General features: G+C 43.9%; 1 protein-coding gene across 1 annotated transcript in view; it reads right to left on the bottom strand.

Annotated features, from left to right (window-relative positions):
* IREB2 (iron responsive element binding protein 2) overlaps nucleotides 1-15,050 on the bottom strand; it is a 46,121-nt gene that overhangs the window by 7,824 nt on the left and 23,247 nt on the right. Inside the window, exons 7-18 of the mRNA XM_039217329.1 lie at nucleotides 14,837-15,020; nucleotides 13,996-14,135; nucleotides 12,222-12,393; nucleotides 10,321-10,421; nucleotides 8,357-8,473; nucleotides 7,025-7,184; nucleotides 5,661-5,796; nucleotides 4,476-4,560; nucleotides 3,952-4,108; nucleotides 3,405-3,529; nucleotides 2,094-2,198; nucleotides 1,857-1,999 (exon numbers count right to left, since the gene is read on the bottom strand). Coding sequence (XP_039073260.1) covers nucleotides 1,857-1,999; nucleotides 2,094-2,198; nucleotides 3,405-3,529; nucleotides 3,952-4,108; nucleotides 4,476-4,560; nucleotides 5,661-5,796; nucleotides 7,025-7,184; nucleotides 8,357-8,473; nucleotides 10,321-10,421; nucleotides 12,222-12,393; nucleotides 13,996-14,135; nucleotides 14,837-15,020 — 1,625 coding nt within the window. The remainder of the gene's footprint in view (nucleotides 1-1,856; nucleotides 2,000-2,093; nucleotides 2,199-3,404; nucleotides 3,530-3,951; nucleotides 4,109-4,475; nucleotides 4,561-5,660; nucleotides 5,797-7,024; nucleotides 7,185-8,356; nucleotides 8,474-10,320; nucleotides 10,422-12,221; nucleotides 12,394-13,995; nucleotides 14,136-14,836; nucleotides 15,021-15,050) is intronic.

The raw sequence follows: 15,050 nt of genomic DNA, 5'->3' as shown, positions 1-15,050 counted from the left end.
CTGGGGGCGCCTGGGTGGCTCAGTCGGTTAAGCGTCTGACTTTGGCTCAGGTCATGATCTCACAGTTCGTGGGTTTGAGCCCCGCGTCGGGCTCTGTGCTGACAGCTCGGAGCCTAGAGCTGCTTCAGATTCTGTGTCTCCCTCTCTCTCTGACCCTCCCCTGCTCACGCTGTCTCTCTACCTCTCTCTCTCAGAAATAAATAAAACATTACAAAAATAAAATAAAAAAATAAAAGCCATGTGTGTGACAAACAGATTCACTTTGATCAAGTTATATCAAATGGAATCAGCAACTCCTACCGAAAAGCGGATTTTTAAAATTATTTTTATCTTTTTTTAATTGGGAGGGACAGAAGGAGAGGGAGGGAGAGAGAATCCCAAGCAGGCTCCCTGCTTAGCTCAGAGCCCAACACAGGGGCTCAATCTCACAACTGTGAGATCATGACCTGAGCCGAAACCAAGAGTCAGATGCTCAACTGACTGAGGCACCCAGGCACCCCCAAAAAAAGTGTTTTAATTCATACCAAACCTACCGTTAACCAGAAAAAAATTCAAATACAAATTTCAAAAACTTTGTTGAAAAAATTCAAATACATCAGGGCGCCTGGGTGGCTCAGTCTGTTAAGCATCCGACTTTGACTCGGGTCATGATCTCACGGTTCGTGGGTTCGAGCCCCGCGTCGGGCTCTGTGCTGACAGCTCAGAGCCTGGAGCTGCTTCAGATTCTGTGTCTCCCTCTCCCTCTGACCCTCCCCTGTTCATGCTGTCTATCTCTCTAAAAAATACATAAAAAAACATTTAAAAAAAAAAGAAAAAAAATTCAAACACAAATTTCAAAACAGCACTGGAGAGATTATAGTAGGGGCTATGTAGCATCATTCCACATCCCACCAAGCTATACAGCACTGACTTTTACAAGATACTTTGATGAAAAGTCGTCACTTGAACAGCTCAGGTATCTAAAGCTAATCAGGCAGCAGCACAGAAAATTCTGCCCTTACCGAAATTTTGTCTCTGGTGTCTAAACCATTCTTGATAAGAGAGTGACACCGTATTATTAATCATGCAGAAAGGAAATAAAACTTTTCTTGGTTTAGATTTCTCTCTCCTAAATCAGTGATGTGTACCTCTGCTTTTATTAAAAATAAAAGCTCAAGGAGCAGAAATTCCTTGTCTTTTGATCAGACACAGACCAAGCCTAGCCTCACATGCACATTTGAGTCCACAAAACACGCACTTAAAAATTCTGCACTCCAGAAATGGGAGGGGGTTTCAACCAAACCATCAGGCTTTGTGTGGTCGGTCAAAACAAGCTGACTGTTTCGCAAAGTAACAATGAAAAAAAAATCTTGCTTCCAATCGAGTATTCATTCAGATTACAAGGGCTTAACTTAAAACAACAGTTTCCACCTCTAAAGTCAGAAGCAAGAACAGGTACAAGGCGTGCGCCCAGTTACCGCTCAAGTCCGATACAGTGACAAGACACCACCTGTGGTGACGCCTGTGCAGCTGGGCCCTGGACAACAGGGGGATGGGAGGCCAACACGCACACAGTCAAGTCTGACTCCCCAAAACTTAACACCTTTCTGTTGACCAGAAACCTTACCCGTAACAGAAAGTCAACGAACACCTGTTCTGTGCTGGATGCTTTACTATCCACATTCTTACAAGGCAGCTAGAGAACAGGAAATGCTACTGAGAGCATAACAACGAAGAAAAATAGCCTTATGGTGCTGTTTATTTATCGGAGTTGTTCAAGAGTCAACTGTGTTTACCGGGCAAAGGAATGGGCCCAGTAAATAAGCAGCATGTCATCAGTGAGGGGGCTGAGCGCACGCCCCCGGCCGCACACCTACCCTCTGTGGGTCAAGTACTTGGCCGCCGAGCTGCTCCTGGCGATGCTGCCGGCAGGCGAGATGTGATCTGTCGTCACGCAGTCTCCCAGATACAGGAGGGCGTGGGCATTTTCAATAGGCTGGATGGCAACGGGCTCTTTGGTCTAAAAGGTGAGAACAGTTAAAGGCATTTACTCCTGACGAGGTCTTGCAGCTCCAAGCAGCCCTGGAAAGATCCAGTAGTAAAACCGTACTTACAAGCTTATCAAAAAATGAAGGACATCTGATATAAGTAGATTTTAAGTCCCACGGAAACAAAACTGAGTCCGGTGCTTCTAAGGAATTCCACCGCTTATTTCCCATCTGTGAATTTGTTTTTGGTTGGCGAACAAAAAGAAAAGATAAAATGGAGTCACAAAAAAGAGGCTTATGAAAATGACAGAGAGAATTAAAAGTACTTACATTAGAATGACCAAAAAAAAAAAAAAAAAAAAGTCTTACTCATTTGGAAAGGAAGCTAAGATAGGGCATTCTATAAAATTAAGACGTTTTTGGACAGAATGAATAAAGATTTGCTCATCAAATTCCAGCACGCTAGACTTTCATGAATACCCGAAGATTAAGTTTTAATATAAACTGGACATAGAATAGTTCATAGAATCCAAACAAAGGCAGAGAATTTAGAAAGGGCTGTATGTGCAGCTAAAGAGAGGCTGTGGTGGGTGTGCTGCTGGTCTTTAATGTTTTTATGTTTTGTTTAATTTATTTTTGAGAGAGAGAGATAGAGACAGAGCATGAGCAGGAGAGGATCAGAGAGAGAGGGAGACACAGAATCTGAAGCAGCTCCAGGCTCTGAGCCGTCAGCACACAGCCCAACACAGGGCTCAAACCCACGAACTGTGAGATCATGACCTGTGCCGAAGTCGGGCGCTTAACCAACTGAGCTCCCCAGGCGGCCCACTGCTGCTGGTCTTTAAGAACATCATCATAGGGGCACGGGGTGGAGGGAGGGGGGCAGAGTCCATTAAGCATCCAACTTCAGCTCAGGTCATGATCTCACAGCGTGTGGGTTCAAGGGCTCTGAGTGGGACTCTGTGCTGACAGTGTGGAGCCTGCTTGGGATTCTCTCTCTCTCTCTCTCTCTCTCTCTCTGCCCCTTCCTCATTCTCACATGTTCTCCCTCTCCAAAATTAAAAATGAAAACTGTATGTTCAAAATAATGTAATTTTTAATTTTTAAAAAATATTCATTTCAGAGAGAGCGCACAACTGAGTGAGTGAGGAGACAGGGAGGGGAAGGAGCGGAGAGAAAGAGAGAGAGAAAGACATACACACACACACAGAGAGAGAGAGAGACTCCCAAGCAGGCTCCTTGTTGACAGTGCAGAGCCCTACGCAGGGCTTGAGCCCACAACTGTGAGATCATGACCTGAGTGGAAACCAAGACTTGGATGCTCAACCGAGTGAGCCACCCAGGTGTCTGGTAATTTTAATTAAGTTCAGAAAGACAAATGAAATAAAGAAGCACTGCTACTTATTGAACTATTTAAGAAACAGGTGAACCTCTTACCTCTATTTTCTCTTTCAGTGTTTTAAACATGGGCAGTATAACACGTTCTTCCTCCATCTGATGAACTTCCTCTCGACTGGGCCAAACATCCCGCAGGTAAATGTTCCTGCCGGTAGTGTCAGTCCCTGGTGAAAAAAATTATAGTATGAAATCTGGTATAAAAGGCAATTTCCTCAAGGTGTTCCTATCTTCTCAGAGGTCTATCACAGAAACCAAGTAAATTATTCAACACCAGAGTGGTTCAGACCTAAGCAGCTAAAAAAAACTAATGACTTGCACATTTTATTTTTTATTTATTTTAATTTTTTTAAAGTAAACTCCATGCTCAATGTGGGGCATGAACCCACAACCCCGAGATCAAGAGTCACACACCCTACCCACTGAGCCAGCCGGATGCCCCTACTTCCACATTTTATAATCTTCATACAAGTACAGAAATGAATAGCTGCATGATAAGATTTCCTGAAATAATTCAAAGAGTGGATGGTCTAAGGAGCATTTCAGAAATACAACTCTTGAAGAAAAAGGTGTAAAGGAAAAAAGATACCTAAGGGCTCCGTCTGGAAATCTATATTCACCGTGCCGGCGATGGCATACGCCACGACTAGCGGTGGCGAAGCGAGGTAATTGGCCCGCACACAGTCACAAAGCCGGCCTTCAAAATGTCTGTTCCCAGATAAAACTCCACAAGTGACCAAATCACCCTGAAAAAGAGATGTATGTAAACAAAGATATATTCAACTCAAGAGATGACACAGACTAGATAATCTACGTATAGAAGCAATCGCAAATACCGTATGTGTGAGGACAAGACAACCAGAAAACACATTACTACGATCGTTATGCACAGAACCACCACGTCCTGGAAATGAACTAAAATAATCGGTTACATTAAGAAGGGATTATTTCAAGGATCTAAAAATGGTTTTTTCCATCATTTTAAGATTGACTCTTCCCAAGAGAGGCAAAGACCACAGAAATATAAATACATCAATATATATATTTTATAATTAAAAAGAGTTAGTTATGAAAACCCCTCTTGAGGTCTTACAGATCCATAGACAATTTTACCTGCTTTATTGCATTTAAAACTGCTTCTGATAAGGGCGCTGTATTTCCCACACACGTTGAACATCCATAGCCAACTATTTCAAATCTGCATTTCAAAAAATAAATGTTATTGAAGAGAACATTCCAACACTCGTACAGAAAGCACAGGTCTCATCCTTCATCTCCATCACTGCAATGAGATCACCTGAGAGAATGTTCCTGACTCTCGGACTAACCTGTGTCTACGACTGTTTCTCAGCTTCCAAGCAATCCAACCTGATCTCAGACATGCCGTCTGCACTGGACGAGAGAACCCTGATACTTACAGCATTTGATGACCTAAATCCAACACAAAACCTGCACACGGCACAAGACAAATATCCAAATACACCTGTTAGGCCTCTAAGATGACCATTCAAAGAACTGATACTGGACTTCCATCCAAAGTACTAAGAGGACCTGGCTATAGGGGTGCAGCGAAGGCCCCGGAAGGGACACGGTAAGGGGAACTCCCAAACAGTAAACTGCTTAAATTCTCAACCAACCAAACCCAAAGACAGTCCCTGACAAAAATCCTGAGATGACAGAACTTAAAAAATTTCCAGTAAAACTGTCAAAATTACTTTCAACGGCTCTTCTAAAAGCAACTCATTTTTAAAGTTATCATTCTTGCAAAGGAGCTGATGATCTCTGTTCCAAAGCACACACTGAAGACACAGCTGGCTTCCATGATTTTTTCTGAGTAGGTAAGAAATGAAGCAGTTCTCCTCTACGAAGTCCGGGACAACCGAACCTATGCTTCACAGATCCAATAACCTCACAAAATGTCAACTAAGACAATTTACCCGTTAATAATGCACCCTGTGAGAGTTCACTTTCTGAAAACGGACGTGCACAATACAGAAATTATGCACACTCGGTGCCATGCCTCAAACCACCTCTCACTGTTACGTGGCCTCACATTTGTCTTTCCATCTTTAAACCAGCTAGAGACCACACCTCCGACCTCCTGGCAGCCAATACACTGCCTTGTTCCTGGAATCTGCCCAGTAAATTTGCGTGGAGGGAGAAGGCATCCAATCTGCAAGCTAACAAGTAGAACAAAGCATGTTTTTTCTATCTTCTCTTTGCATATGAAAGGTTCTAATAAGCAGCTCCAATCACTGCTGAACACAAGGTCAGTATAAATAGCAGACGGTCACTTACCCAAGCTTACTAAGATATGGTAATACTCCACTCGAACTGAGGTAATGCGTGACCATCCCACTGCCTGGAGACAAACTTGTTCGTATGTACGGGTTAACACGCAGGCCAGCGTCTACAGCCTTTTTAGCCAGAAGACCTGCACAGTAAATAACACTGTATCAGGGCAGCGCCCATCAGGTGGACCTCCAATTCGTGTAAGGGTCAAAGTCCAAATTCATGAATTCACTGCCATTATTGTGCCCATCTTATTCTATTGGTTTGTTTCTATTTCTATTTTACTCTATTTGGTTTATTAAAACAAATAAAAAGTTAGCCTTTACGCTGTAAATTATTAAGGTACAACCTGATATCACACATCCTACACACACACACGGAAAAAAAGGACATATAATTAATGATACACACAGGTAACACACACCACTAGCTGAACCATTTATTTTTATTTTCTACTAACTGAGCCATTTTAAATGCCCCATGATAAATAAATATTTCACATTTATTATACATGATTCTATAAAATTCATGAGCTGTTTTACATACATACAGCTGATTTCATTTACAATCGTCTTTTACTTCCTTTACACTCTCAGTGGAATCAAGCACAGTGCTATGGTAAACTTCTAGTAGATTACCAAGAGATCTGCTAATTAACTATTCTAAATTAACAGAAGCAGCAGATACAACCTAAAACAGACATGTTAGTAATAATAAAAAGAACTTATCTTCTCTGTAATAAAACTAGTAACATAAATCAAAGTCAGGCTCCTTAAGACCCAATTAAAATCTCAGAAAGTCTCTGGGGCACCTGGGTGGCTCAGTCGGTTAAGTGTCTGACTTTGGCTCAGGTCATGAACTCACAGTTCATGAGTTCAAGCCCCGTGTCAGGCTCTGTGTCGACAGCTCAGAGCCTGAAGCCTGCTTCAGATTCTGTGTCTCCCCCTCTCTCTGCTCCTCCTCGGCTCATGCTCTCTCAAAAAATAAATGTTAAAAAAATTTTTTTTTTTAATTTTTTTTTTAATGTTTTATTTATTTCTAGGAGACAGAGAGAGACAGCGTGAGCAGGGGAGGGTCAGAGAGAGAGGGAGTCACAGACTGAAACAGGCTCCAGGCTCTGAGCTGGCTGTCAGCACAGAGCCCGACGCGGGGCTCGAACCCACGAACCGCGAGATCATGACCTAAGCGAAAGTCGGACGCTTAACCGACTAAGCCACCCAGGCGCCCCCAAAAAATTTTTTTTTAAATCTCAGAAAATCTCTCAATATCAAACAGACACTGATATTCACGCATATCTAAGAAACAAAGTATCACAGGAAAGTAAAAGCTAATTTAGGGAAGAAAACAAATGGCCACCGGCGACAGCCTACCTGCAGTGAGCATGACAGATGGGTTGCAGTTATTGGTACAGCTGATGACCGCAGCGATGACCACAGATCCATGGCACAGCCGGTACTCGCTTCCTTCATAATGAATACACACGGTATCGTTCTGCTTTTCAGCTGCAATCTGGAAGCCTTTAAATCCAACCTATACAAATGTGCACATGAATATAAATATTCTGGGTAGGTACAGAAAAAAAATTGGTAGAAAATACAACAGATCCTTGTCAAATGACATTTAACTTCTGACTAGACATGAGTGGTGCTGAAGGTCTGCGATGCTCAGTAGCTGTAACTCAGCTGAATGAACATGACAGTCATGATGGAGTCTGGTAGTGCTGGTAACTACCTGGGACCCAGCTCTGTCTTTCTCTACTACTTCCCACCTACAGTAACCCTCAAGACATGACACAAGATCTCTGTTAAAATGGTCCTAACAACTTGAGTCCACATGACCCTCTGGGTGCAGATGTGTGTAGAACAGATGAGACAAGGCTGGCTCCAGCTGGGAACTGCTGAAGCAGGCGCGCGGGAATCCAGCATGCTATTTCATTCCTGCACAAGTGTGACATTTTCCGCAATAAAACATCATCAATTAAGAAATTATAAAAAGAGGGGTGCCTGGGGGGCTCAGTTGGTTAAGCATCTGACTTTTTCATTTAGGCTCAGGTCATGATCTCTGTGGGTTCGAACCCTGCGGCAGGCTCTGTGCTGACAGCGAGGAGCCTGCTTGGGATTCCCTCCCTCCCAGCCTCCCTCTCTCTGCTCCTCCCTCCACTGACATGGGAGCTCCCTCAGAATAAACTTAAAAAAAAAAAACAAATTATGAAAAGGCTCTGGAAAGAAAGCCAGATCTAGCTCTTAGAATAGAGAAAGTGTTAAGATTTCAGCCTGCTTTTCAGACGGAAAGTACAAATCCAGAAACTCAAAGAGGTCACATGCCATTCAGTTACATTTACCAGATTTTATAAGTACACAGTACAGAAGTCGAGAAACTGTGTGTCCAAGAGAACTTTCAGTGAGGACGCACACATTCACGACCTGGGCTGTCCAACACTAGACAGCCAGGACTACAGGCGGCTGCTCCGCGCTGGAGACGAGGCAGCCAAGAAACCCCATCCTTCACTCGAAATAACAGAATCAGTGTCTGATCGTCACAGCTCATCAAATGACTGACTCATACGTGAGACTCCGGGGCCAGTGGGGCTGCCGGTGCCGAGGTGCTGGAACACGGTGGCCAAAGAAATTACGGGCCACCAGGGCGGGTCCCTGCCCCTGAGCATGAGACACACAGACAAAGGTGGTGGCGAGGAGACCTGCCTTTTCATTCAAGCAAGCCTGGAAGTCACGCTTCATATCCGCCACGGCAACTCTGTCCTGAGGTCTCTTTGGACCGCTGACTGACGGAACTATGGAATTCAGACTGATCTGGATCACCTAGAAACAAGTGAGAAGAGGAAGATGAGGAATCAGAATCTATTCAGTACAGATCGCAATTCAGCACTACTTTCTGAGGCAGGACGAGTCCGTTCACACTTGCGGTAACAGGGACACGCACCTCCAGAAATAAAGATTTGAAAACAACTCAATTTATGAGACCGAACAAACATCTGCTAAAGCCACGAGTAGCAGATCAGTACGCAAACCACCCAGCACCCACCAGCCGGTCCACAGACTACTGCGTACCCTCATCTCTCTCCTTGTCCCAGAGGCCTGACGAGAGAGCAGATGCCTGTGCCGGCTACTGATCTGTTGTCTCCGAGCTCCGCATCCACCCTTCCTCGCTCTGTGACAACTACGGGGGTCAGGAGCCACTGCTCCTTCCTCAGTCTGCTCAACACAGGCTGCTGGAGGGACATGGCGGGACTTCTCTCTTCCTGGTCCCCAGGTGTCTAGCTGCCCAGGCTCCTGCGAGGCCATGCTTTTATTCCTTGGGTTAAAGAATCATATTTTCTTAAAACCCAAACTCCCAACTAGGTTTCTAGAAGTTTCTCCTGGCATTTCTACCATTTTCCTCTGTCCATTTTATTTGGATCTAATTTCTCTCGACTAGGTCTTTCATCAAGATTTAACGGCTCTGCTTAGACTGATCTTAACTGCAACACCTGCTTTGCTTATATGTCACTTCACGGATCCAGGGAATCTCGTCTTAACATACTCAGCGAGTTCATCTTGAAACCGATATCCTAAGGGGTTTTAGTTTTATTTCTTAACTCTGGTCAGGGCTTTAATAGGCAAAATTTTTCTTTTTTATCATATGGTGCAAGATTTTTCATTTAATTTTTATTCTTTCCCTTCATGTCTTTAAAAAAAAAAACCATGGCACTACAATAAACAGAGCTTAAAGGGACCAGAAAATGAGGAGCTGACACAGATGCGCTCCCGATCGTCTGTTCTGGCCCTTTAAACACCTGTGTGGGCTCGCATGTGCCCCTAACAGTCAGCGCTGTGCCTGGCACACCAGGGTGGGGGCACGGTGCCACACAAAACGGACAGAGTTCCTCTCCTATTACTGGCATTCTGGCGGGGGAGAGAGGCAGACAGGTACAGAAATTAATAGATTTCCGGCAAGGACACACACTAGGAAGAAAAATAAAGCTCGGCTGAGAAAATGTATGTCCCCAAATCAGCTTAACAGTGAGTCAGACCTATGACACACCAAGTGCTCTTAGATGCTTAACACACTCTTAGAAAATGAGCTTTATTAAAATTCAGCCTTCCCTGAAAGTGAATTTTACTTACTTCAATATAAATTTACAAAAGATGAGAAATATTGGCTTAGATGGTAAAATATCTTTAACATTTAAGACCACATAACTATATATCCCTTTCATAAATTTTATAATTACAGACATTAACTAGATGCAGGCACCATCAGAACTGGTATTTTCAGAGGATATCTTTGACTCTTATCATAAAGTAGAAAAAAATTAGAGTGATAAATTGAGAATCAATTTTGTATTTAAAAAAAACTACACTTGATAAAATGTTGTAAAACTATGGAGTAAAATCTAAGCAGGGTCATAAATAACATTTACTTGTTAAATAATAATGATAGCTGACATTTACTGAGCACATTCTGGGTCCCTAAAACCATTCTAATGCATTTTTATTTAATCCCTTAAGAATACTTTCTTATTTCAGAGATGAGGAAACTGAGGCAGAAAAGCTAGATAACATGCCCAAGGCTGTCCAGCTGGTAAGTCCCGGAGCCGTACTTCAACCCGGGTGGTTAGGCTGCAGAACGCACACCCTAACGGCGACGAGGGGGCTTCTGCACGCACCTGGGAGTACTCAGGTTCTCCCGAGTTCTTCTGGTCATTTCGAAACAACTTCACAGCTTTAAGGTATGTTTCCATCAACTCGAGTTTGGCTTTGTCAAAACCTAAAATGAAGATTAAGAACAACAAAAAATACAGTAAGAAATTCTGAAATCCTTGGAGGTGCTGAATTCCAATGATGAACAAGAAATAGACATTACACACTACCAAGTACTCAGAACAGATTTCTTTACAAACAACTACCCAATACTGCTCTGAAGAGTAGTAAAAATTTTACTCTTGGTGAAAACTCTACTTTATAAAATACATACCAATCCCCCTTTAAAAGTTATTCAGACAAGATGAGAAATACGAAACGAGGTCTATAAAACTCACAAAAAAAGTCTGCAGAAGATAAATCAATAACAACACTGAATATGTAAGTTATCACCCACCATGAAGAACATTCATTACTTTTCCTTAACAAAAAAACAAATATAATAATCAAAATGAAAAAATAAACGTAAGCTAAGAAAAGGTGCGCAGAGCAGAAAGACAGATCTAACAGGATCTTCCAGAAATCAACACCATCCATATGGTTAACAATAAAAGCTCCAATTAAATATTTGGGCAGTTCTCAGTGAGCCTGACTAAAAGTAACTGTGGCCGACTGTGTTTCCCAATGACTGATACAACAGTACACACCCAAGCTGTGTTCTCACAATGTGACAAGGACAACCTCCCATCAAGAGGCAGAAATTGGCCCTTGAGCCTGAGCCATGGGATTCTCGACCGCTGGCTGACGCGCTCTCCCAGGTGAGCCGCCCTTGAAAAGCTAGCACGTAGGAAGCCCAGACGACGGAGAAAGCACACGTGGGAGCTGTGTGGCTGACAGTCCCCGCCAAGCACCTGCTGACGGCCAGACGCGCAGGCCACTGCCAGACGTGCGAGCGAGCGGCGGCCAGGGCTGCAGGCCAGAGCCTCCGGGTTTGCGTGCGAGGCCCGAGACAGCATGGAGCAGAGACAGGCGGAGCCACACGGGATCACTGCTGGTCTGAGCTCTAGGGTGATCTGTCAGCAACGGATCGTTCCTACACAGCTCACGTGAACACGGAGGAAGGAGCCGTCTCAACCATGTCTCTCAAATGTTCTACCAACCAAATCCAGTTTAGAGAAAGCTCTGCTTTCGATAAGAACTGTTCCCTCTGATGTTCCAAGTGACCAAGTGTTCGTTTTGCCATTTGACTTACTGATTTATAAGATCTGCCCTCGAACCGAACAACACTAGAATACATCCCCCCACTATACTTATGAAATGAGGTTAGTTCAGCAAAACCTCTTAAAAAGAAGGGAGGCTCTTCTCACACAAAGAGGAGGGCCTTGTGAAACAGAAGCATGTTCTGGTTTTACAGGTACTTTCCAGGTTAAACCGTCAATAGAAGAGGGTCAAACGTCTTGTTAATCAGGTTACAAAAGAAGATTTGGAACCTGTAATCCTAGGCTGCTTTTCACAAAATTATGTGCTAACTCTTCAAATAGCGCACTGGTCCCCAGCCTCGTGTGGTGGCTCCTCTAGTCCTTTAAGGGGACAACTGCACACACGCACAAACCTGACTTCCACTAAACTGCAGCCTCCGTCCCTAAGAAAGGATTGGGAGCCATCATTCCTGAAAAAAGTGAGGCGAGGATCGGCAGTTTGAGTAATTCCTTTAAATTACTGTAGATGGGTCACATGGGACTAGGTTCTGAGGACACAACACTCTTTAAACACGTGAAGCAGTTTACTTGAAAGCCACAGTTTCAAAGTAAGATAATTTCCTGAATATTCAATACCCTGCACGAGGCAGTTGTTTATTACAAAATATTTCAGACAGACACACTGGAGACGTGAACACGTTTACCCTAATGATCTTTCATCTTCTTACCTGTATGTTCTAAATGTTTTAATGTCACATTGTCAACAGGGAAAAAGCTGAGGGTAGCACCGTACTCTGGACACATGTTTGCTATTGTAGTCCGATCCACTATAGATAACTGGGAAACTCCACTTCCAAAAAACTCAACAAACTTTCCAGCCACTCCTACTTGCCTGAGGTGCTATGTAAAGGGATACACAGAAACGCACACAAAATTAGTAATGAGAAGACTGGCAAGGATTCTCTGAAAACTGCAAAATCTCATTTGTAACCCCTACCAGTGACAGTGAATGAAGGAGGTTCTCTGTTGTTCTTATCCAACATCAACTTGTTCTGGGTTTGCAAGTGACCCAGTGTCACGGTCAGGCAGGGTCGGAAGGGCTTACAAGCTGAAAATGGCTAAGACCCACAGGTGCACGTCTCTGAAATGGAGGGGACCTTGGACTTGGTGCACCTGTAGCTAGCAGCCCTCTTTCGTAGCAGCACGTAAACCCGTGGTGCTTCTAAGCGCTGATGGCATCTCACATTTAATGAAACATTGATGCACTGATAAAACTATGTATTTAAATACAAAAATACGTATTGACCGTAAGAATTCTTCAAATTCCAACCCTGGTCCAAATATTTACAGCATCATTAATTATTAGTAAGTTTCATTCTGACAAGATTTCATACGTAGCTTCAAACTTCACTCCACGTCAAGTCATGTTTGTGAGTTATTACCAAACAGCAGCACAGCTCGCCTTCTCTAACTAGGCTGCAGCCTCAGCCTGGACGAGGACAGCGCCCAGGGAGGGAACTGGGAAGGACAATGTCAACCCATGAGTGATACTCAGTCCTAACAGTTTAGAGGTGCTAGGAGCCATTTAATCCAGACTCTTTCATACAAGGCGAAGACGTTTCTTTACATTCCTGGTTTCAGTTGTGAGGATCAGAGCAACACAGGGAAGATACACCAAGGTAAATGCTATGTCACAAATTAATGATGTGCCACAATGTAAGTGTGGAAAAACAACGTAGATTCATCCTATAAAAATCACGAATAAAACAGAACCTCAAAACAGAAATAAAATATTTAATAAAACATACATTAAAGATTTAATTTTTATATCAAAACACCAAAATTTAAACACATGTAACACTGTTACAAAAAACAAAGCCAGAGGTGCCTTCATGGCTCAGTTGGTTAAGGGTCCGACCAGCTCAGGTCATGATCTCACAGTTCGTGGGTTCCAGCCCCGCGTCGGACTCTGTGCTGACAGCTCAGAGCCTGGAGCCGCTTCAGATTCTGTGTCTCCCTCTCTCTCTGACCCTCCCCTCCTCGTGCTCTGTCTCTCTAATATAAACATTAAAAATGAAAATTTCAAAACCAAGATTTATGGATGGACACTTACAAATTACTGTTCACCAGGAAACTCTAGAGTATTAAATGCACGCAGCCTATATTCTTAAAATTCAGATAAGTTTTTATAAAATCCTTTTTAAGTGTTTAAACAGCCAAGAGAAAATCTTGACAGAAAACCTTCTCAGAATGGAAATGGGGACAGTCCTAGGACCGATGTCACAGGCTTGTGAAGACAAATACACAAGAGAACATGTCGAGGGAACAATGGTGCAACACCCTAGACAAAGTGAGGGTCTTGACCTGCTGCTGTGGCTGTGAGGACAGCTGGGAGACCACGGCCAGTTAGGGCCAGAGACCCCAGGACGCGGCAGGAACCACAGCCCTGCTCTCGGGGCCCCGAGCCTCACGCCCACTGAGGCACGTGGGTGCCACAATTACCTTTGTGATGCCAAGAACAACATCTATGGACGTGACAAAAGGGTTTGATGAGCCAGTTAGCTCACATCCAACCACCTCTGGTAACGTAAGAGAAACAGGCAGGCCAAGCATAACCGCTTCTGTCTCGATGCCTCCGACCCCTGAAGTGACAAAGACAGACGTTAGCGCAGCACAGTTAGACTGAGGTGTGGGGCACCTAGTGCGCCCAGTGTCTCAGGAGCTGGTGTGACCACAGTGCTCTTCCTGTGCACGTGGACCCAAGTCCTCTCGAAGGAACAACTCTACTCATGTGGTTGAAAAACACTAGTGTTTATCTATTAAATTCAGTAAACATTTCGTATTTATTATGCTAAGTACTGCACTAGGCTCAGGACACAGATATGAGCAGAACCCAGAACTGTCAACCTCAAGAGGTTCTGTCCAATGATGAAGACTTCTCAGCCCGTAAAGAGAGCGTGCACCCCGCCAGAAGGACAGCCTGGCTGAAGCCACGAGGCGTCCGATATGAGCACAGCCTACCCCGGCACAAAACACTCATGTGTAAGGCGTGTGCATATGAATGGCCGGGCGCGGCCATGAAGGACGAGAGCAAGGGCTTAACTGCATCACCTTCACAGAGAACATTCCACCACACTGCTCCGCAAGAGCAGTGCCCGTCAGGCGCTGCCCCTGTCAACCCTCCCCCACACCACGCTGTCCACAGAGGCTAACACTCTTTGTTGCCATGACAGATGGAGAAACAGCCTCGAAGAGGCCATAAAGACCCACTACGTACGCTCTTTTGGAATGTTCCTGAATCCCCCCCTCCCAGCAAATTAAATATATTTAGTGACTTACTTACCCCACCCCAGAATCCCCAATCCATTCACCATGGTTATGTGAGAGTCTGTGCCGACGACACTATCTGGGAAGAGGAGGTCTTTTTCTTCGAAAACCACTCTTGACAAATACTCTAAGTTTACTTGATGAGCCATTCCAGTTCCAGGAGGGATTACAGCCACATTCTTAAAAACTCTTGAACTCCACTATATTATGTTTATATTTTTAAAAAATCC

The sequence above is a fragment of the Hyaena hyaena genome, unplaced genomic scaffold (genome assembly GCF_003009895.1).
Source record: "Hyaena hyaena isolate Hyena2069 unplaced genomic scaffold, ASM300989v1 scaffold_13, whole genome shotgun sequence".
In the NCBI taxonomy this organism is placed as follows: Eukaryota; Metazoa; Chordata; class Mammalia; order Carnivora; family Hyaenidae; genus Hyaena; species Hyaena hyaena.
This window is presented reverse-complemented; position numbering and strand designations above follow the sequence as displayed.